Source organism: Trichechus manatus, unplaced genomic scaffold, assembly GCF_000243295.1.
Source record: "Trichechus manatus latirostris isolate Lorelei unplaced genomic scaffold, TriManLat1.0 scaffold00030, whole genome shotgun sequence".
Classification (NCBI taxonomy): Eukaryota; Metazoa; Chordata; class Mammalia; order Sirenia; family Trichechidae; genus Trichechus; species Trichechus manatus.
Genome location: NW_004443966.1, coordinates 9,404,597 through 9,420,846, shown reverse-complemented (window position 1 = coordinate 9,420,846; position 16,250 = coordinate 9,404,597). Strand labels below are relative to the sequence as shown.

Sequence of the window (16,250 nt, the reverse complement as noted above, 5' to 3'; positions counted from 1 at the left end):
TCAGCATGAAGAGTGAATAAGACTAAATAAGAACTGTAATTTTCTCTTTGCCAGATTGGCACTTAATTTTCTTATTATGATCACTTTTTTACATTTGTTGCTGTCTTTTAGCCAAGGTAGACTTTTTTTTTTTGCCTATTTTATTATTTAAATTTTTTTTTCAATATATGGTTTAGAATAATTTTCTGTAGTTCTTGCCATAATAGACCTTAAGGAATTTATAGGAAGATTTTTATTTCTTGTCCTTCCCAAATTATAAGAGGAGACTAAAAAAATTTACTTTGTTGTTTCATTCAACCATTGTTATTGTTGTTAGGTGCCATCGAGTCAGTTCTGACTCATAGCAACGCTATAGGACAGAGTAGAACTGCCCCATAGGGTTTCTATGGAGCCGCTGGTAGATTTGAACTGCCGACCTTTTGGTTAGCAGCCAAGCTCTTAAACCATGATGCCACCAGTGCTCTATTCAACCATTACCTGTAGATAGCCTTAAAAGATAAAATATACATGAATTTGAGCTTGACAGTAAAGTCAACAAGAAAAAGCCATTGTTTCCTTCATTTTCTGTTTGTTCATAATTCTCTATGGAGAGTCATGTAGTATTCTGCTTTAAAAGACTTCCTTTGAGCCTCCTCGATAAAACTAGCCTTAAGAATTAAATTTGGATTCTCTCAGAAGCCTTTTATATTTATAATTCTGTTTGTTTGCTTACAGATCGAAGCTGGACAATATTGCACTTTTGTGATTTCTACGGATGGCTCTGTCAGAGCTTGCGGTAAAGGCAGCTATGGGAGACTGGGCCTTGGAGATTCCAATAATCAGTCTACTTTAAAAAAGTTAACATTTGAGCCTCACAGGTCCATCAGAAAGGTTTCATCTTCTAAAGGATCTGATGGCCACACTTTAGCTTTTACAACAGAAGGAGAAGTCTTCAGCTGGGGAGATGGCGATTATGGGAAACTAGGACATGGAAATAGTTCAACACAGAAATATCCCAAGCTTATTCAGGGCCCTCTGCAGGGAAAGGTATGTGCTTTCTTTTTTCAATTTAAAAAATAATTAGATGCAGTGGTGCTATAATTGATGATACTGTTCACATTTTGATCTGTTCTTTCTGAAGGCTTACCTTTTATACATCTTTATAGTTTACAAAACACTTTCACATATATTACTTGATTTTAATCCTATAACAACTGTGTGAGGTGGTTATTATTCCCATTTTATAGATAAGGAAACTGACAATCATTCATTCAACAAATATTTATTTAGCATCTTCCAAATGCCAAGCAGACTTTTAGGCATTAGACAGATAGCAGTGAACAAGGCAGACAGGGTCCTTGCTGTCATGGGGCTTTAGTCTGATGGGATAGAGATAAAAATAAATAAAGAAAACACATAAAATAATTCCAGATGGTTGTAGAGAAAAAAATGTAAAAAATTTAATAGAGACTAGGTATAGTGTTATACTAGAGAATGAGGTCAAAGGGTCCTCTCAGAGGAGGTGGCATTTTAACAGAGACCTGAATGAGGAGATGCTTAGAGTGGTTAAGTAACTTGCCCAAAGTCACACATTAATAATTGATGCCATTAAGAACTGAGCTTAAAAAAATAAAACAACAAACCTGTTGCCGTTGAGTCAATTCTGACTCATAGCGACCCTATAGGACAGAGTAGAACTGCCCCCATAGGGTTTCCAGGGAGTGGCTGGTGGATTCAAACTGCTGACCTTATGGTTAGCAGCTGAGCTACCAGGGCTCCAGAATTGAGCTTAGTTCTCTTTCTATTTTAAATGTGTTTTACCTTTCTTTAAAGAGGTGAAGATATTTTCCTAAACTTGTAAATGGGGTCTTCCATTTTAAGATTGCATTCTTCCTATGAAAGTTTTCTTATATAGAAATCTTTGTAAAGTTTAAATTTTAATTTTATTCCAGAATTACAGTGGGCCACTTTCTTTCATGGGAGATTGTCCGACAGGGTGGGCGGTCAACTTCCAGTATTTTAACTTAAATATCAACCTCAAAGCAATGGGCCTTGGGATAATCCACTTTGAAAACATCAGGGGTACTTTATAAGATGTTGAATATGGGGCCTTAAGAAACTTTAGATAAATACTATTTGGAGTTGTATTTTATTGGTCTTTCTCGTACCTTCTTTTTTCCTTGATACTAACTCTTTGTAATTTCCTTTACTTATATTTCTTTTTATGTTCCATTTTAAAGCAGAAATACAGTCAGTTAAACATAACATAGTATAAATATGAAGGAAAAATATACAAAATTTTAAATTAATAATTTGCAGGTAAAAATATCGAAGTTGTTAACATAATACCTAGCATTATTAGGTGCTCAATAGTTTTAATTGAATATAACTTTTGAATTTCCTAAACTGAGTTCTGATTTTTGGAGATTAAAAAGATGTAGAGCTATTAGGTAGACATTTTTTCTGTGTATCTTTTCTCAGCTCTTGATTTTGGTCAGTGTTAAAAGAAGTGAATGAGCCCACAATTTTGTTGCTGTATGCTCTTATTTCCCTGTTTCTGCTTACCAGCTGTATAGCTACTTGAGTGTAAAGAGATTTCGTCAGGAGTTTAATTAATATAAGCTTATATACCGCTTAGGTCTTTCTGTATGTCTTTTTTTTGAGAGTTATCCCTATTATGTAATGAATTTTTCTTGATCAGTCAGGACTGGAGGTTTTCTATTAACACTTTAAAAATTGGCCTTGTTCCATGGGTGCTTACCTCCTTCCAACTCTTTGAGTAAAGACTTGATTGGTGAGATAGTAGTCCTGCAAGTGATTGGGTTGATATAGTCAGGGCCCCTGTTAGCCCTTACACTGACTTTGTGTGAATTAAGGAAAGTGTTCGCTCCTCCAGATGAATGCAGTCCTGTGCCAGGGTTCATGACTTGGAAAGTAGAACATAGGCTGTATTTCAGCCCTTACTTTCTCTCTTAGGTAGGTACCCTTGTCCTGGGTACAGCCTTCACAATTATACATGGCAATTCCTAGATGAGTTTTAAATATCGGTATCTCTAAGTCTCTGTGTATAGGCTCAGATATGGACTAATACGTTTTAGTATCTGTGTGCTCATCAAATTCACTTTTTGTGCAATTCAGGTGGTGGTTTGTGTATCCGCTGGATATAGACATAGTGCTGCCGTCACAGAGGATGGTGAATTATACACATGGGGTGAAGGAGACTTTGGAAGATTAGGTAAGATTTTTTAAAAATTGAAGTTATTCTCACAGAAAAATAGAAATGATTACAGTTACTGAGAAGGAGTGATAGTAGTCTTAATAGTCAACAACTGTCATTAATTTTGTTAGTTTTAAGCTTAGAGGAAGATCATTTTATATAGTTAATACCTAGATTCTGGTGCTGATATTTAAGATGTAATTAAATCCAGCAAGCATTTACTGAGTGCCTGTTGTGAACAGGAGAAGTAGGGTTTCAGGAATAAGAAAGATACCATCATGATCCTAAAGTTTATAATCTAGTGGGTAGCAAAAGCAAGCCCACATGAGCATGATACAAGACAGCGTGAGGTAAGTGCTGTAAGAAGAGCATAAATAGATTGTTCTAATGGTTCACTGAAGGGACTGGGTACCTCTGGGAACAGCCTGGAAGGTTGATTGTGAAGATACTGGAAATGAGTCTGTATTTCATATTTAATTACACTTAAACACACACACACACAAAATCTCAGTCTAATTAACTCGTAATATTTATTCCACCTGTAAAGTAACGACCTAGAGAAAAAAAGTTAGTAATTCACCATTGTTTCTTTGTTGTTTGTGTTTTATGCAAGGTCACGGTGACAGTAATAGCCGTAATATTCCAACATTAGTGAAAGACATTAGCAATGTAGGAGAAGTTTCTTGTGGCAGTTCACATACTATTGCTTTATCAAAAGATGGGAGAACAGTGTGGTCTTTTGGAGGAGGAGACAATGGTATGTAAAAATTATATATTGGTAGCTTTGTCCTGTTTTTTTTTTTTCTGTTTTTTTCAGTTATGCATATTTATTATAGAAACACTCAAATACAGATAAGCAGAAAGAAAAAATAAAAATATAAACTGTTTCTGTAAACATTGTTGTAACCACTTAACATTTTGGCTGATAGACTTCTAAATATATACACCTACTTCTCACTTATCGACTATCTTGTTATCCAGTATTTACAACAATAGTAAAAAATCGACTGTCCAACTTTTTGTGCATTAACCATTTACATCTGGCAGTAATGAACACTGAGGTGTCAGGCAAGAGTAACACTGGCTGTGATGGTTAAGATTATGTGTTAGCTTGGCTCGGCCATGATTCTCAGTGGTTTGGCAATTATGTAATGATGTAATTTGGCAGTTATGTAATGATGTAGTCATTCTCCATTTTGTGATCTGATGTAGTTATCCTTCATTTTCAGATAAGGCTGATTTTTACATAACGACCTGGTCTTTGGACCCTAACCATGTCAATAAGTGAGGAGTAGGTGTATACATTTATACAGATATGTACGTGTATTTCTGCATAGATGTCTTTTTAAAAATCAAAGTGGACCAATATATACCATAGATACTATTTTATAACCTGCTGGTGTTTTTGTAATAGTATTTTATGAATATCTTTCTGTGTCAGCAAACATGGTTCTATCTCGTTATTTTAAGTGACTGCAAAGTATTCTTTCATGTGATTGTAGTACAATTTATAAAATCAGTTTCTCATTGTTGAATATCTAGATGGTTTCTAATTTTTTTAGTACTAAAAACAACAACATAGTGAATAATCTTAGGGCTAAATCTTTGTCCACTTTAGCCACTCCTACCAGCAGTGTGAGAGTGCCCACTTCCCTATGTTCCTCAGCAACCTTGGGAATTAAAATTAAGATTTTTTAAAAAATAATTTCAGAAGTGAAAATGGTGTTTAATTTGTATTTCCTTGATTCCTAGTAAGGTTGAATTTATATGTTGTTGACCATTTATTTTTCTTCTTTAGTGATTTGGCAAGTTTTCTATTTTATAACTGTTGAATCTTCTAAAAGTTTTTAAAACTGATGTGCATATATATTCTTGTTTAAGTCCTGTATATTTGAAGTTAGAAATATGACTATTAAAGCAGAGAAAGACATAGAAAATGATTTTCCATTTCTCTTTTAAAAGTAGATTTAAGTGCTTGAAATTAAGATACAGAAGGCTGTTGTTGTGGATTGTTACTTCTTGTAATAAAAATGCTTATTTGTTAAGATCTTCTACTCTCAGAAGCTTATAACTTTCCACATCAGTGAGGTTAGTGATAGAAAGATTATAGCGATTGATCAACTTCAGACTTAGAAAAGAGTAGACATTTTTTTAAAAACAAATAAATTATTTCAGTTGAATGTGTTTGTTTTTATAGGCAAACTTGGCCATGGTGATACCAACAGGGTGTATAAACCGAAAGTTATTGAAGCTTTACAAGGAATGTTCATTCGCAAAGTTTGTGCTGGGAGCCAGTCTTCACTCGCTTTGACGTCAACAGGGCAGGTAGGACTAGGGATGAGCATAAAAGACTTAGAGTATTTCAGAGGACTAGGTGACTAAAAAGTAATAATCATATTTAAATTTTAGAGTTAAAAGAAGTAGTTTTTAGACAACCTACTAAAATAAAATATTTACTTATGTTTAAAGAAGTAGAATATCTGAGAGAGAACCAAGCTTCCTGACCTGGCCCATGTGACCCTGATAAACCTTCCTTCAGCCCTCTGTTCTTTGTATTAAAATGGTTTTGTAAAACCTTTTAGCACTCAGCACCCCTTAAACTCTTTCCTAAAAGTCACGGATAGTGGGGGAAAGCAAAAATAGATCTTGCCAGAACCAGTGATCTGAACAAAAAGATAGGAGATGACCAAGAGAGAGGCTAAAGAGAACACTTCCACCTGGAGAATAATCTGAGAGGGTTAGGTGTTTCTGAAAGAGAGTCTGGCTTAGGATAGGCAGAAGTTTGCAATCCCTGTATTAGCTTTTGAACTTTTACATGAATATTTTCACCTCCCTCCCATTTGTTTTATGCTCTGTTTGTTTCTTTGTAGACAGTAGTTAGAAAAATGATTAGAAACCTTTAAGGGACGTAGGGGAATGATTGGCAATAGACTGGTAATGACAAGGGACCAAGTACGGTGATAGACTGACAATGATTGCCCCCTTGGATCTACCAATGGTGGCAGTGAAAAGTGAGCTGACCACTCCTTCTCTCACTATTTATGGGAACCCACTATGTGCCAGGCACTAGCTGTTATACTTGTTTTGTATAAAAATGTTCCTGACACACAAGGCAGGCAAGCAGTGAAGCTGAAATTTAAAAAAAAAACAACAACAACCCTTTGCCGTTGAGTCGATTCCGACTCAAAGTGACCCTACAGGACAGAGTAGAACTGCCCCATAGAGTTTCCAAGGAGCGCCTGATGGATTCGAACCGCCGACCTTCTGGCTAGCAGCCATATTACATTTAACCACTAAGCCACCAGGGTTTCTGAAGCTGAAATTAGCATATAATTATTTTTTGAAAGGTTAGAATGCTTTGTATCCTAAAAAATCTAACTCTAACTATTCATCACCTTGTATTTTGTTACATTAGTCACATGTTACAACTCTGGTTGCTACCTTAAAACTTAAAAATTCTCATTTACATATTTCTTACCTTGGATTTTATGGAAATAATCCATGAATTGAAGTTAGAAGATGCTCATTTATTAAATGTGAGGCCACAGACAAATCACAGACCTCCCTTGAGCCTCACGTGCTTCTTTTGTATGACAGGGGTCATAATTTCTGCTTTGCCTACAAGTGGTCATGTAATTATATGAATTTAATCTTTCTATAAATTATCAAGTGCTGTTTGACTATTAGTTGTTAATAATAATTGTCAAGCCAAGGTTTGAGGTTGCCAACAAAAGACACAAATCACGCATAGGTAGTGGGCAGAACAACACTTTACTCACAGAGAAGAGACACAGCAAGGTCAGCTTCGGTAGGAGGCACTGGTTGCTCATGGCCAGCGAGTTGCTCCCTGCAGGCCATGCAGGGCTGACGTTCTTTGTGCACCCTTCTTGTGCTACAGATGAGGGACTTCATTCCTTCCCCACCAGGAACAGATAATAGAAATGGGATTGGTCAGGTGCCATATGGTACCCTCAACATGAGCAGAACAGAGAAAGTTACTGTGAGTGCAGAACAGGAATGGAGGTTCCCTGATGAGAAGAAACTGAAAGAGAGAAACTTAGTTTCCAGCCTCTATTATTAAGGAATGCTCTGGGCCTAAGGCTTCTGATTAGGTAGCCTGGGTGGGAAGCACGGGGGCCGTGGCTGACCCTCCTCCCAACAATGATAAATTTAATTCATCACATTGAATTTCAAGAGAATTTATAAAATTATTTGCTACATAGAACAGTCATAGCATGAGTATGCTAAGTTGTGTGAAATCAAACAAATATACTTAGAAAAAAATGAAAAGAGGGAAATACTTTTAAACGGTAAGGGTAGTTCTGTTTGCCATTATACTTGCTGAGCATGAGTGAAGGTGAGTCTGCTTCTCCCTCAGTCCATCTCAGTCCCCTCAGGCCTCTTTAGAGATAACTTCCTATCATGCTAAGTGTGATTCTTACGTTTAAAGATACAGTATTTTTTATACAACATGATCCCTAAATACAAGCCAAATATTTCTTCATCTGGTGCTCAGCTGAAGGAACAGCATAAGAGAAACTAGCTTTGTGGGCCGTACTGAATGATAGTACTGTATTATACTGTATGGATGATTAGGAGATCTTCAGTGTTAATTTTTCTGTTATTTTCACCTTACTTGTCTTGAGTTCTAACCCCTCCTGAAATGTGCTTTTATTGCGCTGGAGTTTTTGTTGCGTTCTGTGCTTGTTTTATACTGGCAGTGCAGTGATAAAGAGCTTAGCTGCTAACCAAGAGGTCAGCGGTTCGAATCCACCAACTGCTCCCTCTGGGTCCGTTCTACTCTGTCCTATAGGGTCACTGTGAGTCGGAACCAACTCATAGGCAGCGGTATACTTGTTTTAAGTAAGTTCTCTAGCAACTGGTACACCTATATGCTCTTCACTTCTTGTCGAAGGGGTTTTAACCACTCAACTTTTTTCCTGAAACAATTACTGGCAAAAAAAGAAAATTTCTCAGCTTTGATGGCATAACGATAAGACTATATGATGTTACCAAAACCCGCTGAAGGAAAATAAAAGTCACCCAGTTTGCTGATTGTTTGAATTTTGCGTGGCCAAGTAGACAGTCATTCATCCTCTTATCTTCCTCTTTTCTTCACGTCACCCTTCCCTCCAACATCTTAAATCAGCCAATGATTGTTTTGCTATTACTTAAGTCAAAAATTAAGATATTCAAGGGGAGCTGTCTTTACTACTTCACATGCCCTCTTTATAAGTGATAATTTAAATTGTTCTGACAGTGAGGTGAGGTAGCTTTTAACTAAATCATAAACATCATTTTGTGATTTATGTAATCCATTTTATATGATCACGCCTTGGATTAACAAGCCAAGAAATATTAGTTAAGTACCTGCCCCGTGAGAAATATGTAAAGGAGAAGTGTTTTTGTTTTGTTTTTTAATTGTGGTGAAAATATATATAATAAAACATGACGTGTCAGCAATTTCTACATGTACAGTTCAGTGACGTTGATTATATTTTTCGAGTTGTACAACCATTCTCACTATCCTTTTCCAAATCATTTGTAAAGGAGGAGTTTTCAGATAGCAACAGTATTTCCAGAGCTGCTGAGATTGGGCAAATATAACAAAAATCAAGCCAATTGGTAGCTTTGGCAGAATCTCTCAGAAGATATTTCCATTTTTTCTATGATGAATTAATTCTTTTTCTTTTAGCTTAGCTGTTTGACTGCCTGTGCAATCAACTGTATTTGGGACAACATTTTAAAAATGCAAAATAAACCCTATGGCAATCTTTAAAATGACCAAAACAATAAATATTGTTTTAATATCAGGAAGTTATTATTTAGTATTAAACCATACTTTGGTTTGATAGATGATATTTATTCCTGTACAGCTTAAGTCATCAACACAGTAGTATCAGGAAGTCATGTGTGATGTATTTCTGGTTGTTTCAGGTCTATGCTTGGGGCTGTGGAGCTTGTCTAGGTTGTGGTTCTTCAGAAGCGACTGCCTTGAGACCCAAGCTTATTGAAGAACTGGCTGCCACAAGAATAGTTGATATTTCCATTGGAGACAGTCATTGTTTGGCTCTTTCTCATGGTAAAAGTCATTTGATTTTAAAGAAACAATATTAACTTTTATCTCTCATAAATATATTACATTTAAATTTGGCTTTTCTTTTTCTACTTTGTGTTTTGTTTTTAGATAATGAAGTTTATGCCTGGGGCAATAACTCAATGGGGCAGTGTGGCCAAGGAAATTCCACAGGCCCTATAACTAAACCAAAGAAAGTGAGTGGCTTAGATGGCATAGCAATTCAGCAGATCTCAGCTGGAACATCACATAGTCTGGCTTGGACTGCTCTTCCTAGGGACAGGTAAGAGTGCCCACTTTAAAAAAGTCTCATGTTTTAACAACAACAAAAACACCAATAAAAACAAGTAACTGTACTTTGTTCATAAAACACCCTTAGGAGCATTTCAGTATTGAGTTTTTACTATTATAGAAATGACATCTTTTTTTTTTTTTATTTTAATGCTGAGGGTAGGCATGTTTCATAAGCAGGAAGTTATACAATGTATTTAAGACATTTTCTTAAATGTCTTCTAAACATTTTGAATTCCCTGTTTCCTAATACTGACTAAAAAAAGTAATGTGTCTGCATATCAAAGAAGAGATTAAACTGAAATAACCAAAATCACAACTCACCTTTATTTACAAGAGTTGATTAGTCTCAGTGCCCTTTATCTGGCTGGTTTTTGAAAACAAAAACAGTAATGATGCTTTTAAATTAAGGAAGTTAATTTTTGTGGAAATTTCACTTTTTCCTAAAATGACAACCATGTCTTTTTAGATAATCGGGCAGGTGATTTTTTAGTCACTATTAGGAGATAGAATTCTAAGGAATGTTTGGGTTGTTTCAGATATTTTTGGATATATTTGGGCGAATTTACAGTTCATAGATGTGTTATATCTGCATTTTATACTTTTGATTTAGGGCTGTTTATTATGACATTCTAACCAATTAAAAATATTTATAGACAATTATCCTTCCAAAACAAAAGCCAAAAATATAATAAGTTTAATATGAATAATTTGTTATTCATATTAAATCTACAGCCTTTTAGTTTATAGGTAGACAGTTGGCTCCCAATCTTAAAAATCTACACAAGAGATTATAGCAGTTTTTCTTTTAATAGATTTCATTATGTCCATTAAAATCAGGATATTTTTCCTAATATGGGATATACATTCTATAGACCGTTAGAACCAGAAAGGACTTTAGTGGATCATGCGGCCCAGCCCTTTGCCTTTAGGTGAGTGAATATCCAAACTTTCCAAAACAGGTGGTTATATGCTTTCTTCTTAAAGAACTCTAAGGATGGTGAATTCTTGGTTTTCCTTAGTAGCTAGAGTAAAGGGTTTTATCACCTTCATAATCAGAAAGGTTTTTTGTGTATCCTGTTCAGATCTTTCAGCATTAATAATGTTTTAATTTTTGTTTTGATCATGTGTGAAAATTTCATTTTAAGACTGTTTCATGATTTTCTTATGCTTTCTTACAGACAAGTTGTTGCATGGCATCGACCTTATTGTGTAGATCTTGAAGAGAGTACCTTCTCACACCTGCGTTCTTTTCTTGAGAGATACTGTGATAAAATAAACAGTGAGATTCCCCCACTCCCTTTCCCGTCATCAAGGTATGTTTTATACATACTATGTGTGTGTGCATGCCCGTGTATTAGCTACTTGTTTTGAGTTTTGACTTACTGCTACTATTAGTCTTTATTGTTTACTTTTTCCCAATTGATTGTATGACACTTCTTTATAATCTAGAATAAGAGCTAAATTAGGTACTTACTAATAATAACCTCTAGAAAAAGTTATCCATAATTTCACAAATCAAGCTTTAAATATTACTGTTGGTCATGATTTGACAAAATTTCTAAAGAGAAAATGTTACCCAAATTGGATAGCACATGCTGTTTTATGTTCCAGAAATTCACAGCATTTTATTTGGTTTCAGGGAACACCACAATTTCCTCAAGCTGTGCCTGAAACTGCTTTCAAACCACCTTGCTCTTGCGCTTGCAGGAGGGGTAGCTACCAGCATTCTTGGGAGGCAGGCAGGTCCACTTAGAAATTTGCTCTTCAGACTGATGGATTCAACTGTCCCAGATGAAATCCAGGAGGTAAACCTATAGTACTTGTGACTCTGTATCTCAAGCTACTGTTTTCCCTGAGGTTGTAGCTCATCCATTCAACTTTACCTCGGGCAACTTCAGTTGGATGTTCTTTCTCTTACTCTTGTTTTCTTGGTGGAATAACTTTTTTGGTTAACTCATCCTATAAGACAAAGATCATATGTCACTCCTAAGAAACATTTCTTTAGCTGCCTTTCTATCACATTAGCTTTCTCTCTTATATGTTTTCACAGCATCACACTATGTTGTAGGAGACTAGTTATAAACATGTCTGTCTTTTCCACCAGAAGATGGGCCCAAGGGCAAGGACTCAGTTTTACTTATTTTTATGACCTTTGCATGTAGTGCATAGCTTGGTCATTGTTGATAGCTGAATAAGCAGTCTGCATAGTCTACTAGAACCGCATCCAAAGCTAGGAGAGAAAGGTTGACTTTAGGTAGGAATAAGAGTCCAAGGCTAGAACACTGATTATTTAGTATTGTTTTATATAGATTTACAATACAACATTAATACTGTTTATTAATATTGTGTAAATGTTAATTTATAATAATTATTGTTATAATAGTAAGTAATACAATATTAATAATATTTAATGCAATATTAAATTTGGAGAGCTTAAGAAAAAAACTCATTTTTGTAATATAAAACCAAAAAAATAAAACTCAATAAACTCTTCTTTGGTGGGTAAAGGTAGATGTTATAGTGATTTTTACAACAACACATTCCTAGATAACCAGTGGGTCAAAGAAAAGATCACAAAGGGAATTAAAAAATACTTTAAGATGAATGAAGATAAAAACACAACATACCAAAATTTATGGAATGTAGCTAAAGCAGTGCTAGAGGAAAATTTGTAGCAGTAATGTCTATACTAAAAAAGAAAACTCTTGAATCATTAAACTAAACTTCCAGCTTAAACTAGAAAAAGAAGATACAACTAAATCCAAAACAAGCAGAAGGAAGGAAATAATAAAGATTATAGAGGAAATAAATGAAATAGAGACTAGAAAAACAGTTGAGAAAATCAATGAAATCAAATGTTGGTTCTTTGAAAAGATCAACAAAATTGACAAACCTTAGCTAGACTGACCAAGGAAAAAAAAAGAGATAACTCAGATTACTCAAATCAGGAATGGAAGGGGGAAACATTATCACCCTACAGAAATTCCTAGATGAAGTGGAGAAATTCCTAGAAAGACACAAACTACTGAAACTAAAGAAGAAATAGACAATCTGAATAGACCTGTATCAAGTGAAGGGATTGAATTAAAAATTTAAAAAAAATTCCCACAAAGAAAAGCCCAGGACTAAATGACTTCTGGTGAATTCTGCCAAATGTTTAAAGAATGAACATCAGTCTTTCACAAACTCTTCTAAAATATAGAAGAGGAGGGAATACTTCTCAACTTATTCTCTAAAGCTAGTTTTACCTGATACCAAACCCAGAAAAGACATCATAAGAAAACTACAGATCAATATCCTGTATGAATGTAGATGCAAAAATCCTCAACAACATACTAACAGACTAAATCCAGCAACATATAGAAATGATTATATATCATGACCAAGTGAGACCCCAGGAATGCAAGGTTGATTGAACATACAAAAGTCAAATCAATGTAATACACCATTGTCTTCATTATCTAGTGCTGCTGTAACAGAAATACCACCAGTGGATGGCTTGAACAAAGAGAAATTTATTCACTCACAGTCTGGCAGGCTAGAAATCCAAATTCATGGTACCAGCTCCAGGGGAATGCTTTCTCTCTCTGTTGGCTCTGGGGCAAGATGCTTGTCATCAATCTTCTCGTGGGTCTAGGAGCTTCTCAGCACAGGGATTCTGAATCCAAAGGATGCTTTCTCCTACTGGTCCTTCATTCTTGGTGGTAGGAGGTCCCTGTGTCTCTCTGCTCACTTCTCTCCTTTATATCTCAAAAGAGATTGACTCAAGATATAATCTGATCTTGTAGATTGAGTCCTGCCTCATTAACATAACTGTCTCTAATCCTGCCTCATTGACATCATAGAGGTAGGATTTACAACACAAAGGAAAATCACATCAGATGAGAAAATTGTGGACAGTCACACAATACCAGGAATCATGGCCTACCCAAGTTGACACACATTTTGGGGGGGACACAAGTCAATCCATAACAAGTGTATTATTAATAGAATGAAGGGCAAAAACTACATGATTATCTTAAGAGATGCAAAAAAAGTATTTGACAAATTTTAACACCCTTTGATGGTAAAAACACTCAACAAACTAGAAATAGAAAGGAACTTCCTCATCTGATAAAGGTTATTCATGAAACCCCACAGCTAACTTCATACCAAGTGGTGGAAGACTCACAGCTTTCCCCCTAAGATCAGGAGCAAGACAAGGATTGGCCACTGTCACACACTTCTGTTTAGCATTGTACATTAAACTGTATTTGTAGATGAAATGATCTTGTATATAGAAAATCCTAAGGAATACACACACATGCATACACACACCCACCCACCAAAGCAAACTTATTAGGGATAATAAATGAGTTCAGTGGAATTGCAGGATACGAGATCAGTATTTAAAAAAAAAAAAAAAAGGTGTATTTTTTTTTTTTTTGCTGTACACTAGCAGTGTACAATCTGAACATGAAGTTGAGAAAACAAACCCATTTATAATAGCTTCAAAAAGGGTAAAATATTTAGGAATAAATTAAGCAAAATAAGTGCAAGACTTGTATACTGAAAAATACCAAACGTTGAAAAAAATTAAAGACCTAAATAACTGGAAAGACATTTTAATGAATTGGAAGACTTAGTATTGTTAAGGTGGTAGTACTCTCTAAACTGATTTACAGATTCAGTGCAATCATTACCAAGATTCCAGCTGCCTTATTTTGGCAGAAATTGACAAGTTCATCCTAAACTTCATATGGAAATTCAAGGGACCTAGAATAGCTGAAAAAATCTTGAAAAAGAACAAAGCTGGAGGACTCACACTTAACCTTTTTTCAAATCTTACTACAAAGTTACAGTAATCAAGACAGAGTGGTACTGGCAGGAGGATAAACATATAGATCTGTGGAATAGAATTGAGATTCCAGAAATAAACCATAGATTTGTGGTCACCTGCTTTTCGACCAGGGTGCCAAGAAATTCAGTGGGGGAAAGAATGGTCTTTTTAACAAGTGATGCTGGCACAACTGGATAGCCTTACGCAAAAGAATGAAGTTGGGCCCCTACCTCACTCTGAATACAAAAATTAACTCAAAATGGATCAAACCCCTTTATGTAAGAGCTAAAACTATAAACTCTTAGAAGAAAACATAAATGTAAAATCTTCATGACCTTGGATTAGGCAACGGATTCTTAGCTATGACACCAAAAGTCTAAGCAACCAGAGAAAAAAATAGATAAACTTCATCAAAATTAAAAAAAAAAACAAAAAACAAAACTTGAGTGCTTCAAAAGACACTATCAAGAAAGTAAAAACACAGCTTACAGAATGGGAGAAAATATTTGCAAATCATGTATCTGATAAGGGTCTAGTTTCCAGAATATCTAAAGACAAGCAACTCAGTTAAAAAATTGGCAAAGGACTTGAATAACATTTCTTCGAAGAAAATTTAAAAATGACCAATAAGCATCTGAAAAGAAATTCAACACATTAGTCATTAGGGAAAAAGTAGTCTTTTGGAAATCAAGACCACAAAGAAATCCCATTTCACACCCACTAAGTGACTCTTATCAAAAAGATGGGCAATGACAAGCTTGTCAAGGATGTGGAGAAATTGCAACTCTCATACATTGCTGGTGGGAATGTAAAATGGTGTCATCTGTTGGAAAACAATTAGGCATTTCCTCAAAAAGTTAAACATAGAGTTTAACCCAGCAATTCTATTCCTAGGTATATACCCAAGGGAAGTGAGTAGATAAATGTCCACACAAAAACTCATACATGAATGTTCATAGCAGCATTATTCGTAATAGCTAGAAAATGGAAACAAATCATTGTCCATCAACTGATGAATGGATGAACAAACTGTGGTATATCTATACAATGTAATACTATTCAGCCATAAAAAGAAATGAAGTACTGATACATGCTACAGTGATAAACCTTGTAAACATTATGCTAAGTGAAAGAAAACACAAAAGGCCACAATCCAGAATAGATAAATCCATATAGACAACAAGTCTATTAGTATGGGGAGTGACTGCTAATGGATGAGGTTTCTTTTTGGGGTGATGAAAATGTTCTGGAATTAGGGTAGTGGTGATGGTTGTACAACTTTGTAAAAATAATAAAAACCACTGAATTGTACACTTTCAAAAGGTGGTTTTTATTTGCTTGCGATCACTAGCCATCAGAGAAATGCAAATTAAAACCACAATGAGATACCATTTCACCCTGGCATTACTGGAATGAATCGAGAAAACTGGAAATAACAAGTGGTAGAGAGGCTGTGGGGAGATAGGAACTCATGCACTATGCACTGGTAGGAATGCAAAATGATAACCATTTTGGAAAATGATACAGCGCTTCCACTCCTAGGAGTATATCCTAGAGAAATAAAAGCCATCACACGAATAGACATATTCACACACATTTTCATTGTAACATTGTTCACAATAGTAAAAAGATGGAAATAACCTAGATGCTCATCAACAGATGAATGGATAAACTATGGTACGTACACACAATGGAGTTTCACACAAGGATAAAGAACAATGATTAATCTGTGAAGCATCTCATAACATGGATGAAACTGGAGGACATTATGCTAAGTGAAATAAGTCAATCACAAAAGGACAAATATTGTATGAGACCTCTACTGTAAAAACTCATGAAAAAGTTTACACACACACACACACACA

At 35.3% G+C, this 16,250-nt stretch overlaps 1 protein-coding gene across 4 annotated transcripts in view; it reads left to right on the top strand.

The window, feature by feature from the left end:
* Window positions 1-16,250, top strand: part of HERC1 (HECT and RLD domain containing E3 ubiquitin protein ligase family member 1) — a 196,323-nt gene that overhangs the window by 63,403 nt on the left and 116,670 nt on the right. For all 4 annotated transcript variants that reach the window (XM_004374646.2, XM_023729707.1, XM_023729706.1 and 1 more), the window contains exons 6-13: window positions 715-1,026; window positions 3,118-3,214; window positions 3,810-3,953; window positions 5,394-5,521; window positions 9,134-9,278; window positions 9,384-9,555; window positions 10,745-10,879; window positions 11,206-11,371. In XM_004374646.2, coding sequence (XP_004374703.1) covers window positions 715-1,026; window positions 3,118-3,214; window positions 3,810-3,953; window positions 5,394-5,521; window positions 9,134-9,278; window positions 9,384-9,555; window positions 10,745-10,879; window positions 11,206-11,371 — 1,299 coding nt within the window. The remainder of the gene's footprint in view (window positions 1-714; window positions 1,027-3,117; window positions 3,215-3,809; window positions 3,954-5,393; window positions 5,522-9,133; window positions 9,279-9,383; window positions 9,556-10,744; window positions 10,880-11,205; window positions 11,372-16,250) is intronic.